The sequence below is a fragment of the Acinonyx jubatus genome, chromosome A2 (assembly GCF_027475565.1).
Source record: "Acinonyx jubatus isolate Ajub_Pintada_27869175 chromosome A2, VMU_Ajub_asm_v1.0, whole genome shotgun sequence".
In the NCBI taxonomy this organism is placed as follows: domain Eukaryota; kingdom Metazoa; phylum Chordata; class Mammalia; order Carnivora; family Felidae; genus Acinonyx; species Acinonyx jubatus.
Genome location: NC_069383.1, coordinates 129912355 through 129932704, shown reverse-complemented (window position 1 = coordinate 129932704; position 20350 = coordinate 129912355). Strand labels below are relative to the sequence as shown.

Below are 20350 nucleotides of genomic sequence, written 5' to 3'. Positions count from 1 at the left end.
GAAGCTGATAGAACGTATGGGGAGAAAATGTCCTTTCAAATTACCCTGAGCACTCAGTATCGTTGTATCTAGTGTTATTTATACAAGCTTTTTATAATTTAACTTTCCTTATACTTAAAAAAAAAAATTGGTTTATGCTGCAATGCTGCAGGTTTTGATATGCTTATTTATTCCCCAAATAATGGGTCTAAAATGCATTTAAGTGGCTGCTGACCCCTACAAAACAGTGAAATAAAGATTGTTCATACTTTCCCAAAACATTACCTGAAGATATTAAGCTGCCATTACTCGCCATGATGAACTGACTTTTTGCCTCCAGTGTCACCATTTTGGAGACCCTTGGTGTTCCTGTTTCTGTCAAATCCATCGCGATATCATCCAAACTCCTGGCTGAAGGAATTTTTGCCTAAGAGGTATACAACATTGAAACAGAATTCACTCAACTGAACCTATTTCAAACTGATACAATGATTAAGTTGCTATGGGATAAATATGTCACACGAAGGACAACTCAGAATTTTTATATGCTAACGTGACACTTAAGAAGAAAAACATAGGAGACTTAAGCTTATAGCTCAAATGTTCAAATAACTATGCATGAATCCCTCTCACGGTATAGTTCAACCATTAATCTGAACACATCACCTGTGGACACGTGCCCACATGCCAAAAAATTGACGAGTCTTAGAACTTTTAAATCAGGTATATATTGCCCGTCTTTTAATTTTTTTTTTTTTTTTTTGATAGACAGAGAGAGACAGAGTACAAGCAGGGGAGGGGCAGAGAGAGAAGGAGACACAGAATCTGAAGCAGGCTCCAGGCTCCTAGCTGTCAGCACAGAGCCCGACGCGGGGCTCGAACTCACAAGTTGCGAGATCATGACCTGAGCTGAGTGAGGTCGGATGCTTAACCGACTGAGCCACCCAGCGCCCCGCCCATCTTTTAAATGTAAGAAAAATTAAAACAGGTGGTCAAAAAGTTTATTAGAACTCAAAGACCAAAAACCCACGTGCTCGCATCTTTTCTGAGAAAGCTTATCTTCCGAACAGAAAGCAAACGAGGGAGGGAAGTCGGCTCCCATAAGAAGCACTCCTGTTACTTACTTTGCTTTGCTTCCGGTCCAAATAAAACTGATGCTGACTAATTGCCATTACCCAGATGGACTTGATGAGAGAAGGGTTTGCATACCACGTTTGCACAAAGAGGCCACTTTGCCCAAAGGTTCTTCTTGACACAGAAATCCTGAAAGATGAAGGAAAGCATTTGAATTATTCACCTCTGGCCCAGCACAACACAAAATGTAACCAGTGAGTCATGTTATCACGAAGCATCTACCTAATTGTTTTTCTGCTGCTCTACTGATGCCAACAGGGGCCACGCTTCTGATTTTCTCCTTTTATGACAAAACCAGTTGCACCTGGATAGTCTCTTTTTTTTAGAAAACTAGCATGTTCAAAAATGCGTACACGCATACTCAAAAGCAGATAAGAACTAGGCAAATTAGAGGCTGTACCAGAAATGTTTGGTTAAAAACCACAGGATGTGTGGCCATCAGAAGAGTCTGGGAATAAATGTGGTAATACTTCAAAGACAAAACCGCCAAGAGGGGAGGGTCAGCGCCTTCCTCAAGGTAAAAGAACAGCTCAGATCTAGGTTGACTTGTCCAGCTATGACATTATCAGAGGATGAACATGATAATGTTGTCTGAAGATATGCAAGTCTGAAACTGGTCCAGCATAGGGCTTATGCACCAGACAAAAAGAAGAGAAAGGGTGAGAGGAGGAGAGAGTGAAAGGAGAAGGAAGGTGGGGGAGGGCAGGCAGATGCTGCGGGGAAGAAGGGACAATGGTACAGTGTTCTGTGCAGGAATCTGACTTGTCTCTTGGGGTCATCTTTTTGTCACAGCTGTTTCCCCCCATCCCTCTAACCTCTGAGCATCCACCAACATGTCTGAAAGGCAAACACTGAGGACTGAAAATGAATTCCTCTGAGGAGCTTGGAGCGCCTCCAATCCTGACTTCAATCCATGTTGATAACCTGGCAACCGTTGTTTTAAAGTGCCCAGGAAGACCCAGTTAAAAAGTGAGCAAGGGATACGAACAAGGGATTTCTCTAGAGAAGACACACCAGCGGCCAAGAAGTACATGAAAAGATGCTCGGCCACCATTTTGAATTGAGGGAAATGCAAATCCAAACCAGAAGGGCTATCGCTATATATCACCAGGATGGCTATTAAAAAAGCAACCAAAACACAACTAAAAATAACAAGTGTCAGGGAAGATGTGGAGAAAATGGAACCATACATATTGCTGGTGGGAATGCAAAATGGTGTAACCGCTTTGGACAACAGTGTGGCAGTTTCTTAAAAGGTTAAAGGAAGAATTACCATTTGACCCAGCAATTCCCCTCCCAGTATATCCAGGAGAAATGAAAACATACGTCCACACGCAAAAAATTGCACATGAATGTTCCCAGTAGTGTTATTCAGATAGTCCAAACAAAGAAAAGGCTGTCATCCTCACCTCCGTGGATCGTGAACTTCAACGGCAAATTTTTTCTCACGGAAATACAAGTTCTCAAGCTGTTTCCATTGGAATAACTAAGCAATTAAGAACAAAACAAAACAAAAACATAGAGCTTTAATGAACACTAATTTTTACCAAAGCTAGGACCATCTGTTTTTTTAAAAAAATTTTAAAGTTTATTTATTTTTGAGAGAGAGAGAAAGAGACAGAGTGTGAGTAGGGGAGGGGCAGATAGAGTGGGAGACCCAGAATCCCAAGCAGGCTCCAGGCTCTGAGCTGTCAGAGAGCCCGATGCGGGGCTGGACCCCACAAACTGTGAGATGATGACCTGAGCTGAAGTCGGATGCTTAACTGAATGAGCCACCCAGGCGCCCCTAAAACCCATCTTAATCACCAAATAATCAAGAAGGTACACTAAGACAAAGCACGAATATGTGACACAGTCTTTTTACAAATCAATAACCTGAAACCATTTTATTCCTTTCTCTGACTAATCTGCAGCTCACTAATAAATCTTCCTTGAACTATAAAACCAGGCAAGTATAGGGAACATGCATACTATTTTTTCCCCCTGACTCAACTAAATAAAGAGAATTAGTAAGGAAATCCTCACACATTCCAGTAAGCACATGCCTTCTGATCAAAGATGCTGACTTCATATATAAGTGGAAAGATATTCAAAGGGGTGTTTTAGTAGAACCACAGATTAAATTTCAAAAGGAGGCAAAGTGAAAGTAAAACGGAACCCCAAGCAGGGGTGATTCTCTGTGATACCAGTTTCCCGCCTGCAAGAGTTCCCCTAAATGTGACGGAAACTTAGCTCCAGGAACTGGAACAAAGGTCGGATGGGGGTAAATGCGGGATTGCCCTCTTGGTTTCTGAACTGGAGCCTCCAGTTTTTGTAAATAGAACCCACTTGTATATTCCCACTGCTGACACACTAATGCTGTGCTCAGTATCATTTGCCAATTGGTTGGGAGAAACAGAATTAACTAGCAGTGTGCAAATGACTGAAAACCCAATAATGTCTCAAACAAGATTGAACGCCCTGCTGTATTTTCTGGGATCATTCCCAACCCTCTTGTACTAGCCCGAGCCTCAGCTTTTCGTCTCCACTTGGACTTCATCGTTGAGTTTGTCCCACCATTGATGATTATTACACTTTGGCTGGAGTTTGAAATTATGTTCAAAGAATCTCAGAGGAGCATTTCAATTTTCTAAATAATAATAATAAGTTCTCTGCAACACACCCTCAGCACCACCATTTGAGCCAAGACTTTTCATGAATGTGTGAACCTCAAGTCCCTACGCACAGGTAACTAGGATACAAAAGCATGCAAATTGGAACCCCCAATCCCAAACACAGTGACATAAATCAGCACGCACTAAAAACACAGCCCTTTCTTGCCCGACATACAGACAGCGTAACTACAATCACTGAGGCTGAGAGAGTTATTAGTGAAAGTTTAAGGCTACATACCACTTTCCTAAAATGTCCATAGGCAAGACGCTTTCATTTCTTTTAATCCAGAGATTCCAAAAATGGGACAGAAATCTGAGGGAAAGCCCCAAGGCTCTACCTCCCCTCTCCCAGACAGCAGCTCCGGTGAGTTGTGAACGGAGTTTCATAAGACACCTAGGTGTAACTCAATTTCACAAACAGAGCCTCCCACGGCTGACATCAGCAAGCCTACCCAGTGACACCTCCCCACTTTTACTCCTTCCTCTGATCAGCGAGATACAGAGCAAAGTTTTCCCTGGCAGATCTTCCCAGAAGAGAGACCCACGTTTTTAAAGGGGGTGTAGTGCGTATCCAGATGCTACTTGCTGGGAAGTAAGTTGCTTTGAATCCAGGCACTGGATTTCACTGGAGGCTGTCTGAGGGAGACATTTCTACCAGGGTTTACTCACCCTGGGCACGAACAGGTTCTACAGGAAGAGCCACAATGCAGCTCAGCTGTGTTTTTCTTTGCGTCCATTCCCACACACATAAAAAAACCAGGGCTGGACTTGAAACATGATCTCTGAAAGCCACCACCTCCCCCCTCTTATCACTTACAAATGTGAAACACTAGCACTTTTGCCTTCATTCGGCATGTCCCTGCACTGAGAGCAAACGTGCCGCCTGCAAGCAAAAACCGTACATAAAAGGTGAAGGGCTTCGGTTTATTTAAAGAATTTGAAATAATTAAATGGCAACTGGGTTTGCAAAAGAAGTTATGGGACCGAGCCTGAATCTTCAAGTCTAAAAGGCAAAGCCGTTTCCCCACCTGAAGTCTTAAAACGTTCACGGAAAATGTGATTCCATACATGTGCCTGTAACAGCATAGGTGAGCTGGAATGACGCAGACTTAATTCGTGATGGCCACTAGGGTGAGGATGGTAGAGTGTATGGACGGGTTGCATTCCGGTTCCATCACTTATTTGCAGGGGGGATGGTGGTAAATTGCTTAACTTTACTGTGTCTGTTTTCTCATCTGTAAAATGGGAGCAACACCTGCTTCAGGGGGCTGTTGGAAGGATTGGGTGAGTAGATGTTCATGAAGCACTTAGCCCAGGGCCTGGTTTAGAGTAAACATTCAGAGTGACAAAGCAAGTTACAACTGCTATGAAGGACTCTCAGCCCGATTCCCTAATTTTATCATGTCTTTGTGAAGGTGGAGGACAGCCATTTAACAGCAGAAACAGACATAGAAACAGCCGTGTGGATCCCCATCTGTCTTTCCACTGATGAGAAACAATCAAGTTTTTCTGTTGACACATTTGTGTCACTCAGGTTCCAATTCTGCGAGTTTCAACCTCTGTCAAAACTGCTGTTATTTCTGTTGATTTCATCGGTGGTTTCCTGATACACCCTCTAGGTAGGAAATCTGTTCACTGCTCCTGTACCACGGAGGTCACAGAGGAGGAGGGAGGGGCGGGTCAGGGGCACGCCCACAGAAAGACGCACGGCAGCAAGCTCCCTCCTGTCTGGGGTACCCAGAAAAGGAACGTGCCTTGGCAAGTGCAAAAATGCTGAGGAGTATGCACCTGCCACAGGCGAGGGGGAGCTCCCGGGGTAATAAAAGACTCCGGGAAAGCTTTGGACAGAAAGGAACAAACTACCTTTCTGAATCTTACCAAATCAAAATTAGATGTCACTCAAAGGTATACCACCAAGAAAGAATAGGAAAGACATGATCAGAGGGTTTTTTTAAATAGCACTTATAATATAGGTTAATCATTTAGCTGCAGGTTCACCTGGAAATGACTAAATTTGGGATAGTCACAGCTGTAGTGTATGACTGTACGTCAAACAATGACTCACATCGGGCGATCCCTTGCTGTAACATGAAGCAAAACCAAATCACTGTATTAGTGACATATTCTTTTTTCATTTTAAAAAAGTTATACTTGATGAATATACTCTGAGTACCCACGATCAAGCTAGTGGATATGTTTTGCCTTCTGGAGTCCCACAAAAAACAGAATTTTGCAGGATCATGGGCTTTTAGAAAGGCAAACTGACCATTGGGGCATCTGGGTGGTTCAGTTGGTTGAGTGTCCGACTCTTGGTTACAGCTCAGGTCATGATCCCAGGATTGTGGAATCAAACTCCGTGTCAGGCTCTGCGCTAAGCATGGAGCCTGCTTAAGATTCTCTCTCTCCCTTCCCCTTCCTCTCTCCCCCATCCTTTCTCTCTCTAAAATAAATCAAACGGAAAAAAAAAAGAAAGAAGAAAGCCAAATGACCACCTTTTATCCGGCCACCCTTCCATCCATCAAGTGCTTTTGTGACCCAGAGTGAGTCTGCCCAACAACCCTATGGGGAGTTACTACTTTTAGCCCCATTTTTCAAGACAGAAAACTGATGCTCAGAGAGGTTTACATAAATTGGCCAAGGTCACAAAGCTAAATGGGAGCAGATATGGCACAACCAGCCTCAAAAACCACAGTGCCCAATCAGAGCACATCATCATGACTCTCTCATCTGGGAAGACGACTTGATGGAGTTTATAAAAATATGGAGTAATTCTCAGATCTACCTCATGGGGTGGGGTGGGGGGAACCCAGCAATTACAACAGCCATTTGCAGGAAAGGACTCTAGGGCCCTCACATTTTACTGGACTAGTGGTTCTCAAGCTAACAACGGTTTACATCACTCCCTACTCTCATCCACAACACAAAGACCACTTGGTGATATCTGGAGACATTTCTGGTTATTGCACGGCAGGGGTAGGTGCTACTAGCATCTTGTGATAGAAGCCGGGGATTCTGCTGAATATTGTACCCTGCTCAGGACAAAATGATCTGGCCCAAAATGTTAACAGTGCAAAAACTGAGAAAGTCTGACCCAGAGGAGAATTTTTGGTGATATGCCTATGACTTGGCAGGTAGAGTGTGTTCAAGAAGATGAAATGTTCCTCCGAGATAATGAACATCGGGGTTCTGTTTTTCTCCGTTAGGTAATCCCTTTAGAGACAAACGGTTGTTCAGATTTTCTAAATGGAAATGTTACCCACCAGAAGGACTGGAAACAACGGATCAGACTAGAAGAGGCCATGCTAACCGTGTCACATGTGCTGAACAAAAACTATGCAACACACCCAAATGGGACACACTCAGGCAACAAAAATTACCTTTTGAGATGTGATATCATAACCTTCCATACATAAAACATCACATCTTAAATGCAAAGAGTACAACATTCTGAGTATTTTAGAAAAGTTCAGATGAGGAAGTTCTGGGCATCAGGAAATGCATAATATAAAACTCTGGCCATCCAAGAGGATGTCATCTCCCCAGATTTCCTCTGCAGCTGAATGTCTAACCTCCCAGGACTGACCTAATGACTTCCTGTTAATACATGCAATAGAGTGCTCACGGCACGTGTATGATACAACCAGGGCTGACCTGCTGTTCACGGGCACCTGCATGGCTCTTTTGGAGGTTCACACCTGGCATACAGTTGTAAACTGTATTAAATACTTCAGTAAAATCCCCAACTTTGAATATAATTCTCTTTCCAGATGGACCATCGTGTCCTTAATGACAGGGACTTGGCTTTTTCCTTAAAAGGAATGAAGAATATAAAGTACTAGCTCAAGGTCCTTCTAAACAGCATGGGCTTATTTCTTTTTGTTGTTGTTGTTGTTGTTAAAATGTAAAACTGGGTACACTGCACTCTCTCATTAGAAATTTGTTCCGTAAGGATGAACAAATTAAAACCAAACCAATGTTTAGTCACAAGTACAAAGCAAAGAAGCCTTTCCTGTTTATCCCCTTTCAGAGAACTTTGTTTTTCTCCATGCTTTATGTACTAATTTGTTTTCTCGGCATTTGGACGAGTCAATTCTATTAAAGAGCTATGTTTCATTTCTCTACATGCACCAACAACTCAGCCACTTGGTAAATGCCTAGAAATACAAACTAATAGATTAAGTAATGAAATCTAATGGTTTTGCTGGTCCACCAGCCACTTCCTCTTCTTCACACATCATCTTCTGTTTTTACAGAGAAAACTCTAAGCCTTGAAGCTCTCAGTTTTATAGTGTCCCTACCTCCTTCCCATCAGCACACACTGTTCTCTGACCAGAACATGCCATCCCATTCTTCATAGCCTGACTCCTTCACCCCCTTCAGGACCTAGCTGAAATGTCACCTTCTTTAGAGGCCATCCCTGACCCCACTAAGTGTCCTCCACCCATCCCGCTACCGACCCTCCATCTCATTTGTTTCCACCATTCAAAAATCTATCACCATGTTTTATTTCTTTGCTCACTGATTAGTTTCTCACAAACCATCCCCCGAAAAGACTTCAGAGAAAAGAAACACAGTGTGACAGAAACTACTTATCACTCTCAGGATCTTTTTTTCCTCCTTCCTTTTAGTAAAAGAACACCTTGACTTATGGCTTTGCCCATGGCCACCCACCTAAAGACTACCCTTCCCAGCCTCCCTTGCAATTAGACTTTATGACTAATCAGGATGCTTGCCTTGAATTATTTCCACCTGCTTCCAGTTGTAAAATGGAAATGGAGACTGCCCAATGCTGAACCAATTCTCTGAGAGTTCCTTGTCTTAGAAGAACCGCTTAAAATCCTAACTGTGATGAGCTTACAGGAGGGGAAGAAAAACACCTGTGGTATTCAGTAACCCTTCTATAAACCAGAATGTGGTGTGAGGGAAAAATTATCTACTTGGTAAAGGAACTCACTAACCCACTGGGTCCTTCCAATGATCTTTGAAGCGGAGGGAGCAGACAGACTTACTAGAATTTGATAGCTGAGAAAAGAAAGACACAGAGAGGCTGAGACACAGCTCCAGAACCAGCCAACTGGTTCTTATTTGAAACCCATGCTGTAGGCTTTGAGTTCTCCTCCCGGTGACTCTGCAGAAGGTTTTAACAATCAGATTGATTATTGGTGTGGCCGGAGGTAATTATACACTTTACAAACAGGATGGACCGGTCGCCAGTTGACATTCTGTAATTGCATTCTTTTTTTTCCACACCATACTTTATTTGGTATTGAAGTATAAAGTGTGACCGGGCAGCACATTTTCCTTTTTCTCCCGCAGTTAACCTCATCTAAAATTTAAGCAGCGTCAGAAGGAGCTTCCCGATTGAGCTCCCTGGCCACGTGGCAATAGTGGAAAAACGAGGAGCGGGGAGAAATGATTGAGATGGCTGTGCTTAGAAAAGTAAGCAAGTCACTGGGTTTAAATGAAATGAACCCTGTAGTTTTATGACCAGGAAACAGGAAGACTTTTGTGCTTGTTACTTAATACATCTGGCTCTAGGCATTTGGGAATGCCAATAGTTGAAAAAAGAAATTAGTTAACTGAAGGCTAGGAACCTTTTCCCCACCCCAAAATGCCCTGGGGTAATGATGCACATCAGAAGACTTTGTTAGCAGTTATAATGCACAAAGATACAAATCGTGAAAGGCATTTTACCCCACTAAGGTCTGCCTATGACACCTTGCCTGGCATGCCTTTTTTATTTCTCCCTTCTCTGACAGGTTGTGGTTTTTTCAGGCCAAAGAACTTGCTGGAGGGGTACAAATCAGTCATGACATATATCAAGGCTTCACTTAGCCACTGAGCCACTCTACTTCTTTGTGAAGAAATTATATTTCTCCGTGAAATACTGAGCAAACAATAAAAACCTAGTAGGAACACAGTCTGCATTTTTTTTTTTTTTTAATTGTAAAGCTTCACAATTTTTAAGTTCAAAGGTCCTACGATCTGAAATTAAGTTGAGTTCTGGTACATTTTCACATTCCATAAGAGTTTGCAATGACACATTTCATGCATAAAGGGAGGATTAAAAAGAAAAAAAAACTGCTTATGAACTGAATTTTTAATACTCTGAATTTTTGTGGTTTGTAACTCAGAATCTTAAATTTCTCTTAATTTGCATCACGCCCTAGGGCACTGTGGTTAACAAATTCACGCAGAGTGCTTAAGAATCTCTGAAAATAGAACATCTGCGTGTGGACTCTTAGAGGAACACTAGGACTATGAGTTTGTAGCAATGCTGGGTCCTTCTCTAACCAACAGTGATGCAAGAATATTTCTCAAACCTTTTTTTTTTCAAGTTTTTATTTAAATTGTAGTTAGTTAACATATAGAGTATATGGGTTGCAGGATCTCATACCTTTAAAAATTGTCTTTCTCTGTCACTACCAATGAACAACAATCAGTTATGGAGTGATGAATGCGTATCAGGCACAGTGCTGAACATAATCTCTTGTAATTCTTACAAACACCCTATGCAGTTGGTGGCATTACCATCTTGCAGATGAAGAAACTGAGTTTAAAGAGAGATTAAACAACATGGCCAAGGTTACGCAGCAAATGGAACATCAAAGACAGGCTTTGGGTTGCTTCCCAACCTCTTGATCTACATCTTTATACTACACAGACTGAAAACAATGCTGCCCTTTCACTAGAGAAAGGCTTACAGGCAAAATACACGAAGAATACCACTGGGAGATACAACAAACATTGTCCTTAACATTCATAGGCTATCACTAATACACGTTATGTGCAAAGGACAGAAAGCTTCAGCTTGTGGGTCTTGGACCAACCTTTTTTCAAAATAGCCTTCGGCATCAGTTAGTCTCTTATTATTGGCAAACATTCTCCCTCCTGGCCTGTGCTTAAGCTACATAATTATAATTTTTTTTAACATTTATTCATTTTTGAGAGACAGAGACAGAGCATGAGCGGGGAAGGGGCAGAGAGAGAGGGAGACACAGAATTGGAAGCAGGCTCCAGGCTCTGAGCTGTCAGCACAGAGCCCGATGGGGCGCTGGAACCCATGAACTGCGAGATCGTGACCGGAGTGGAAATTGGTAGCTTAACTGACTGAGCCACCCAGGCGCCCCATTAAGCTACATAATTACAAGCCAGTGGGCATGCGTAACAAAGGGCTCAAGAGGCTAAGGATCTCCAGGGTCCCCCATTCCAGCCTGTTTCAGAATCTGCCCATCCGACCTTCATTCCTGCTCGGCTACAGGTAACTTGCTGCATGTATAGGTCATGCAAACAGCTGAAGCATGATCCTTCTTCTTATAAATCAATGCTCATGACCCTTGAAATCACGGATTCTTTCATTTGTACCAACTGGGCCAGGGCAGTGACATATGGAACATCCTCCCTCCAATTAAACCCGCAAGTTGCTTGGACATGGAAAAATAAACATATGGAAGCAAAAATCCATCACTGGATTTTAACAGAAGGAGGAGAAAGTAAACAGTGGCATGGAGTGGACACCTGCAAAAATGACCAGAAAAGAGAGGATGAGGCAGTCACAGCACAAGATGCCCTGTTAATGGTCCTTTTTGAATTGAATGGCACGTCTTGAAAATGAAATAGGAAAGCCCTGCAAATTGAAAAAAGCAAATGTCTTCTGATCCTTGTCTAAACTCTGGAATGAACAAGCAAGGCTGATTGTGATCAGTGTCAAACAATATTTACCGATTTCTATGAAACTGTGAATGTAAAGAAAGGGATGTGAGTCATGAGCAACTGAGAGGAAATTAGCTGCAGTATTTACTGTGCAGACTCTGATTCACCATTATTTTGGGAGAAAGCCTGGTTGTTTTTAGTCAATGCATTTACATTCCGTGGGCTTCTCAATTTCATGAAGAAACATTAGCAAAGAAATGACTTGTGAGTCAATTTAAGTAATATATTACACGCAGGATTCAGCAAAACCAGTGAGACTCCTACATGTTATTTCTTAAAGCAAAATTCAGAGGAGAAATAAATTAACAAAAAAAAATGTTAATATAGGTTGAGGTCTACCTTAAGGAAACATGATAAGCAATAATTTGGTTTTATTAAATAGATCAACTAAGGGTTAGGTACATGCCTTGGCTGGGATTCATTATTCTCCCTCTCTGTCCCCTCCCAACCCCCCACCAGCCATGGACTCTCACAGTTACCAATCATAATGTCCATCAAAAGAGAATCAGTTAAATGAATTCTGTCTTTCACATAGTGGATGCTAGGCAGCTTTAAAAAGAATGAAAAGAGATGTGTTTATAAAACGACCTGAACAAGTAAGACATGGTATGAAATAGTGTCATAGAAAGCTTTCTCTTTCTGGAAAGCTTGGGATATACATTGAAAAGTCTCACTGAGCCAGTATCCTTCTCTTGACAGCGGCTATCATGGGAAAGGAATGGGGACTACCCTAGTTCACATGTTTCCGTGGTTTGCTTTTTTTCATTTGTTTTCACAATGGATATGTACAGCTTTTGGTAAACAGTTAAAATAAATAACTATAAATAGAAATGATTTTGAACAAAAGTGTATGCCTGTCATTTCTAACATTATTTATTACAGATTTGGTCTTCAAGGCAAATTTTCAACTAGGAACAACATTATTCATATCCCTCCTGGAAACTGAGTATATCTTACTTCAATTGATCTTGGTCACAGGGCTCACAGAGACACAATTGTAATTATATGACTGCATACATGCTCTCTTACTGTCCCTCACACAGATGGATATCGGCTGTGACATGATATGTTATTATTTTTAGCTATGATTTCTGATAAAGAGCCTCAATGCCCAATAGTCTGCTCCCCTTGGCCACCCTTTTGTGTTGTTTGTGTGAGATTCACAACCACAAAGTGGGGAGAAAAGAGGAGCTTTCTTATTTTCTTAAAGAAAGATGGTGCACATTGATAGAAGCTGAAAACGCACAGAGAATGAAGAACACCGTGGTATGATTACAAGGGTCGCTTTAGGAACAATATGGCTGTTTTTCTAATAGACATTAAAGCATGAGACAGATGGAATGGTAGGAGTTATTTAAGGCTGCGATGTCAGAGTGTGATAACACATGGTCTGCTATTATAGGCCATTGTTCCACTGCAGTGACTCCCAGTGATGGCAGGAGAGCATAGGGAGGGCAGCAAAAGCAGCCAGAGCTGTATGAGTAAGCCTTTATGTCATTATAATACACAGGGGGCCAGGGCAGGCGGGTGGCGATCTATATGGACTCATCCATTCTCACGTGGGCAAAAAAGTATGGTACGTCTGTGCTTGGATCAGGAGAGCTACATAGCCAAAGTCCAAAACGAAAATAATGCAATTTATTAGCTCTGGAAAACCCAAACCTGATAGAGTTCCCTTCCATATACAGCATGTGACATAATTTTCTTTACAGATAGCAGGCAGGTTTAGCGTAGAAAACTGTGAAACAAAGATAACTGAAAATAGCAGCAGTAGTAAAAAGATTAGTTGTAACTGTATTACGGAGAGGGAACCAGCACCAAAGAATCTGGCTTCTCTCTTCACAATTCATCCATCTGTTTATCCGTCCAGTGCAAATAAGCATATGTATGTATGTGTATGTACATACTTACATAATTTACATATAAACTTATACTAACATTACATATAATTATGTGTATAAATAAATATATCGTATCTATATAACAGATCGATATATAAAATTTAGAAAACAAAATGCCATCATCATGTTCAAATGGCCTTAAAATAGAAATCTAGGGGTGCCTGAGTGGCTCAGTAGGTTAAGCATCTGACTCTTGATTTCAGCTTGGGTCAGGATCTCAGAGTTGGGGGATCGAGCCCTGCATGGGGCTACGTGCTGAGCCTGCTTGGGATTCTCTGCCCCTCTCCCCTGCTCACGCTCTCTCTCAAAATAAATAATACACATTAAAAAGAGAGTAATCTAATTGTATGCCTTTATAAATGAAACTGTGATCAACATCCTTAAATCTTAGTACATAACTTTATTTCCTTAGAGTAAATGATCAGATCAGAATCACTGTATAAAGGTACATAAATTAGTTATAAAAAGTATTTTTCACTTAACCTGAGCCTCCTCTGGACCCACAGCTTCACTAACCAAAGTTCTTTGTCTGAGACTGTTCGGTGCCCCTTAAAGCAATGTTGCCAAATCCAGAGCAGCTCAGGTTCTCCTAAGTGTCTAAAATGATTCATACTTACTTTCCGAGGTTTCACTTTATCTTGCAGATCATACTGGCCGATTCCTTTGTAGCTGATTCCAAGCCACCAAGGAAGTCCTTGTTTATCCTGGAAAATGGAAAAGGATGAGAACCGAGCCCTTAATTGTTCAATCTTCTAGAGCTGAAGATCTACCAATTTCATAATTTACCAAGTATCAGCTAGTCAAAATAAAGCTGGCTTGGTAAACAAAACATTACTTACACACCTAACTTGTTTTTAAAATGCCTTCAAATAAGATCTTTAAGTTAAAACAGATTAATACTATCAATACCACCAAAAAGAATGAAACATTACTGTCTTGACTGAACAGCTGGAGAGAAGAAATAAAATATAAAAACTAATCCAGAGTATAAAGCCAGTTATCCATTTAAAAAAGAAAAGAAAGAAAAAAGAGAAAGAAAAAAAAAAAAGCTCTCTGCTCTCTTGATTAGAAACCAACTATAAAGGTCAGGGAAGTTTCCAAAGAATTATAAAGATGAGAAAAGAGGTCCCAAACCTGATGTTTATAATCCAGTTAACAGTGAGCATGGGAATACTGAAAAGCTCTTTTGGAGAATTGTATGATTCAATGGCAGGATGTTTGAATAATCACTTTGAGGTACATATGGGGAGGGGAGGAATTTTTTTTTTCATAAATCTTTTTTTTTTTTTCCAAAATCTTTTAGGTTTTGCCAAAGTAAAGGACGCATTGACACAAGGAAAGAAAAATTTAGGCTTAAACATATACCTGTATACAAACAAATTAAGAATCAGGAGAAATTAGAGGCGCTTGGGTGGCTCAGTCGGTTGAGTGTCCAACCTGATTTTGGCTCAGGTCATGATCTCATGGTCCATGAGTTCGAGCCCCACATTGGGCTACTCACTGACAGTGAGGAGTCTGTTTGGGATTCTCTCTCTGCCCCTCTCCTGCTCACACACACACACACACACACACTCTCTCTCTCTCTCTCTCTCTCTCTCTCTCTCAAAATGAATAAACTTAAAAAAAATAATCTGTAGAAATTAAAGTTGAATTGGTACTTATTTTTAGTACAAGGTGCCCTCATTATGCAAGTATTTATTATTCAATCCCCTACCATTCTGAATTGCAAACACTGTTGTAACTGGAAAAGTCACTCAAGATTGATCAACGGTAAAATTATTCCCTTCAAACAAGATTCCCTCCTTAACACTGCTTTATCCCTTACCATCTCAAAATATTTCTTAGTCTCTCCCTGCTTGAAAACACCTGAAAACAATACACAAATACAAACTATACCAATTGAAAATTGGTATTGCAAATCCTGCAAAAATTTGAGAACTTTATGAAGTATTGAAATGACAATGTAGAGTTTATGATTCTTGGGACACCCAGCTGGCTCAGTTGGTGAAGCATGTAACTCTCGATCTTGGGGTTGTGAGTTTGAGCCCCACGTTGGGTGTAAAGATTACTTAAAAATAAAATCTTAAAAGACAAAGAAAGTTTATGATTCCCAGATAAAGGGGCTATCAAGAGAATATCTGGGGGGGCGCCTAGGGGGCTCAGTTGGTTAACCATCTGACTTCAGCTCAGGTCATGATCTCGCGGTTTGTGAGTCTGAGCCCTCCATTGGGCTCTGTGCTGACAGCTGAGTCTGGAGCCTGTTTTAGATTCTGTGTCTCCCTCTCTCTCTCTGCCCCTCCCCAGCTCACACTCTGTCTCTATCTCTCTCTCAAAAATAAATAAATATTTTAAAAAATTTATTTTAAAAAGAGAAGGGTGCTTGGGTGGCTCAGTCAGTTAAGGGTCCGACTTTGGCTAAGGTCATGAACTCACAGATCAAGGGTTTGAGCCCCACATTAGGCTCTGTGCTGACAGCTCAGAGTCTTTAACCTGCTTCAAATTCTGTGTGTGTGTCTCTCTCTCTGCCCCTCCCCCCAATCATGCTCTGTCTCTGTCTCAAAAACACATAAACATAAAAAAATTTTAATTAAAAACAAAGAGAATATCTGGTAGCATTAGGCAGGTGAACAACTGGGGAAGAGAAATAGCAGCTAAAATAGATAAAAGGAATAGATGTGCCAAAAGAGAATAATCTGAGTATGTTAGGATTAATAGGGATTTGTGGAAAACATCTGAACACAGCAAGTATTTTGCAAAAAGAGCGTGCTTTATAATTTGCTATCAATGACAAGGCATAATCAGGCTTTTGTAAAAAAAAAAAAAAAAAAATCAATCGTATTTTATTTTATTATTTTTTAAATAAGTAATTAATTTTGTTTTTTATGCTGAAATTTACAGAGATAATTTGCACAAATATGCATATTAATTTATGTGATTTTAGAAGTTGGTGCTATTCACTAATTCCCAAAGTCACATGGGTATTATGAAAGCTTTGTCATGTAAAAGTATTTACCTTTACTGCGTAATAATGGACTCCATAGGTTGGTAGAGCTTCTACTATTTTCATATACCTATGAAAAATGAATAGTATATATTATAATCTCTTCATAAATTAGAGGATCCTTTTGGGAAAAATGATGTACAGAAGCACAGTTTGTATGTACTTTCCTCATTACAACCATGACTAATGTCTGACTACAGTAGAAATAGAATAAGCCATTCTAGGGAGTAATATATTTTACCTTACCCAAATGTTAGGAAGTTGCTAACAAAACGTCAATTTCCAAAAGCTACAGGAAATGTTAATTTCTGCATATTAAGATTTCTACGGCTTAGAACATACTGTACTGTATCGTAAACCCAGATTGCAAGTATTTTTTAAACTAAGCACTTAATGATGCAAAGCAATGAGAATCAGCTTCTGGGTCATGCTTGTAGTAAGTAAAAAATAAAACAATTCTGGGGCACCTGGCTGGCTTAGTCGGTAGAGCACATGGGGTTGATCTTGGGGTTGTGAGCTGGAGCCCCATGTTGGGCATAGAGATTACATACACACGTACATACATACATACATAAGTACATAAACAGTTAAAAAAATAAACTGATCCCATTTACTGACTACTAAACTCTCAGGAATATATGCTTTACTCCTCTTAGGTCTAAACTCTAATAAGAAATATGTACCTAAAAAGGGTGAATTTTATTATATACTGTATATACAATTTTGTTGTATTTAAAAAATGTGTTCCCCAAAATAAAAATTAATGATGCTACTATTTACTATTTTTAATTCAACAAATATTTATTGTGTACTTCTAAGGTTTTATAGAGTGAATTATGTTGTGTAAGACTTCCTCTCTGTTCACAAAGACTTGAGGTTCCTGTTTAGTACAAGTGTACTTTTTTTTTTTTAACTTTTTAAAAAATGTTTATTTATTTTTGAGAGCTAGAGAGACAGAGTACAAGTGGGGGAGGGACAGAAACAGAGGGAGACACAGAATCTGACAGGCTCCAGGCTGTGAGCTGTCAGCACAGAGCTCAGCACAGAGCCCAACACGGGGCACCAACTCACCAACCACGAGATCATGATCATGATCATGGCTGAAGTCAGCCACTTAACTGAATGAGCCACCCAGGCGCCCCTCACATGGACTTTTTAATGCCATTTTGAATATCAATTGCTCTGGGTTTTGTAATCAATACTTCGATACTTTTAAAAAGTAAATGACCTATATGTAAATGAATGTAAGAAGAGGTTAGGTACATGGGGGCTCCTGGGTGGCTCAGTCGATAAGCATTCGATTTCAGCTCAGGTCGTTATTTCACGGTTTGTGAGTTCAAGCCCTGCATTGGGCCCTCTGCTGTCAGCAGAGAGCCCACTTAGGATCCTCTGACCCCCTTTGCCTCTCCCCTGCTTGTGCTCTCTCTCTCTCTCTCTCTCTCAAAAATAAACAAACATTAAAGAAAAGAGAGAGAGGTTAATGGTAAATGTGCCAACAACATTCAACAAGTACACTGCATAGCCAAGATCCTAACAGAGAGTTGGATTCTACGGTCTAGAGCTTTAACCACCAAGTTAGTCTCATATTTGGAGCCACAACGATAATGATCAGGGGAAGTAAAAGGACTCTGCATTTAAGCAAGGGCACTTCATAACATGCTCATTAGCCTAACCTAAAATCCTTCAGGGAAAATTTTTACACCTCTTTTGTCTCTCCCAGAAAACAGGAACAATGAGTTCAAACGTCAAGGGTTCAATTTCAGGACTGCTAATTTTTGATTTCTGCCTTGGAGATCACAGGGTGTTTTGTGATGAAAAGGAGATTAGTGCCAGTGGTGGAGGTGTGAGGGAAATCTACACACTGGCCAGAGGAATAGCAATCTCCAAGTTCTTATTTTGGTTCTTACGTGCTCGGAGCGACATTCCAGCAGGTTTTTACAAGAATGTCTATGGCCATAAAAGTTATTCTACAATTACTAGAGCAATAATGCTATATTCATTTTTATAATTTTTAAAATTTAAATTTATAAATTTAGTTTTTTATAATTTTAAAACTTTAACGTAGCTTGTGAACTATTGTTAATAAATGAATGGTTACTCTATAAGTCTAAAATGCAGAAATAGGGGCACCTGGCTGGCTTAGTCGGTAGAGAATGTGACTCTTGATCTCTGGGTTGTGAGTTCAAGCCCCACATTAGGTATAGAGATTACTTAAAAATAAAAACTAAAAAAAAAATAGAATAAAATGCAGAAATATATCACTATGGTCCGTTATTGGTAGCACAAAGATATAGACAACCTAACACCAACACTGTATGCTCCACCCAAAATAGAGTCACAAGCCGGGCAACCACACATGGCCTCCAGATAGGTTTTCTTTGGCTAAGATTGTAATAAAATTTTCTTAAAATTGCTTTGCAATGTTTAAATTGGGATTTAAAAATCAGAATTTCCAGTACTTCTTAGACAGTATCAGGTCTGACATTAGGCCTGATTTCCGGAGCTGAATCACCTTGCCTCTACCCAGGGTAATAGCTCTCCAGATCACCTCAATCCCCACCATTCCCTATTATCCTACACCTGGCCTACATGTCTCATTTTTGCTACCTACCTGACACTGGTAGGCCTCTGAATTGATGACATCAACTATGGAATGACCCAAGGCATTTTATAATTCATATGAAGGTATTTCTAACCAGATGGGGACTATATACAAACAAAATATACAACAGAAATCATTTCATATGATTTCTTCAAATAGGAGACATTAAAATTATATCTAAGCAAAAGGAAAGACAGATACTTACTGAACCACAGCTTGACCCCGGGTCAGACCTTTGATTTTCAAATAATGCTCAATCACCCTGTCCTCACTGTGAAACAAGCAAATGAGAAATATGGTAATGTATGATTATATGAGATACAGACTCATTTTCAAGATTCTCAGGTGGCTTATTGAGAAACAAGAAAAATGCCTTCACTAACTCGTTAGGGATACAGAAGCTGGATGACTTTTGTTTTCGTAGAACATGGATTTCTGAACCTCAGACAGGACTACCTCATCATGATTTCTGATTTAAATTTTATATGCTATATAATATATTAATATGTTTTAAAACTTAATCTATTGGAAAAGAACAGGATTTCAATTTATCAAATGAAAAACTAGTATTTTTTGCCATAATTGAATGGGACAAAACAAATACAAAATAATGTCACTAAATGCTAAGTAGTGAGCCTTGCTAGGGAAATTAAAAGGCTTAAAAAAAGAGATCAGCAAGTATTAAATATATTTTTAAAAATTATCCATGAAGATTTAGAAAGGATTAAAACTGTTCTGAGTCTTGTGCAATCCAAAACACTCTCTTGTCACTCACTACCTGGGGACACAATGTTTTCAGAGAAAACCCTTCATTACTGTCCCAGCATAAAACTTGTTGACTGGAGGTGCACCTCGCTGGCTTAGTCAGTAGAACATGAGACTCTTGATCTTGGGGTCATGGGTTTGAGCCTCACATTGGAGGCAGAGATTACTTAATAAAAAAAAAAAGTTAAAAAAAAAAAAACAACTTGTTGGCGAGAAAGGCAGAGCTAGGCTGCAGTCTGTCACCTTTAGAAAACAATTTTTTTTAAATGTTTATTTTATTTATTTTTGAGAGAGACAGACCATAAGTGGGGCAGGGGCAGAGAGAGAGGGAGACACAAAACCTGAAGCAGGCTCCAGGCTCTGATCTCTCAGCACAGACTCAGATGAGGGGCTTGAACTCATGAACCACAAGATCATGACCTGACCCGAAGTCGGACACTTAACCGACTGAGCCACCCAGGCACCTCTGAAGTCTGTCACCTTTGCTGTCACTGAGCTACTGTTCTTTTCTTTCAGATACCTATCATATCTCAAATATAACCTAGAAAGATAAATGTTTTTATCTCTACACAACCAGTAATCAGTGGTAAAAGGCCTTTTT

The 20350-nt window shown here is 40.3% G+C and overlaps 1 protein-coding gene across 14 annotated transcripts in view; it reads right to left on the bottom strand.

Annotated features, from left to right (window-relative positions):
- The window catches only part of FRMD4B (FERM domain containing 4B), a 321646-nt gene that overhangs the window by 23723 nt on the left and 277573 nt on the right, over positions 1-20350 (bottom strand). For all 14 annotated transcript variants that reach the window (XM_053219080.1, XM_053219079.1, XM_053219085.1 and 11 more), the window contains 6 exons: positions 19190-19255; positions 16395-16452; positions 13999-14085; positions 2523-2599; positions 1104-1242; positions 265-406 (listed from right to left, as the gene is read on the bottom strand). In XM_053219080.1, coding sequence (XP_053075055.1) covers positions 265-406; positions 1104-1242; positions 2523-2599; positions 13999-14085; positions 16395-16452; positions 19190-19255 — 569 coding nt within the window. The remainder of the gene's footprint in view (positions 1-264; positions 407-1103; positions 1243-2522; positions 2600-13998; positions 14086-16394; positions 16453-19189; positions 19256-20350) is intronic.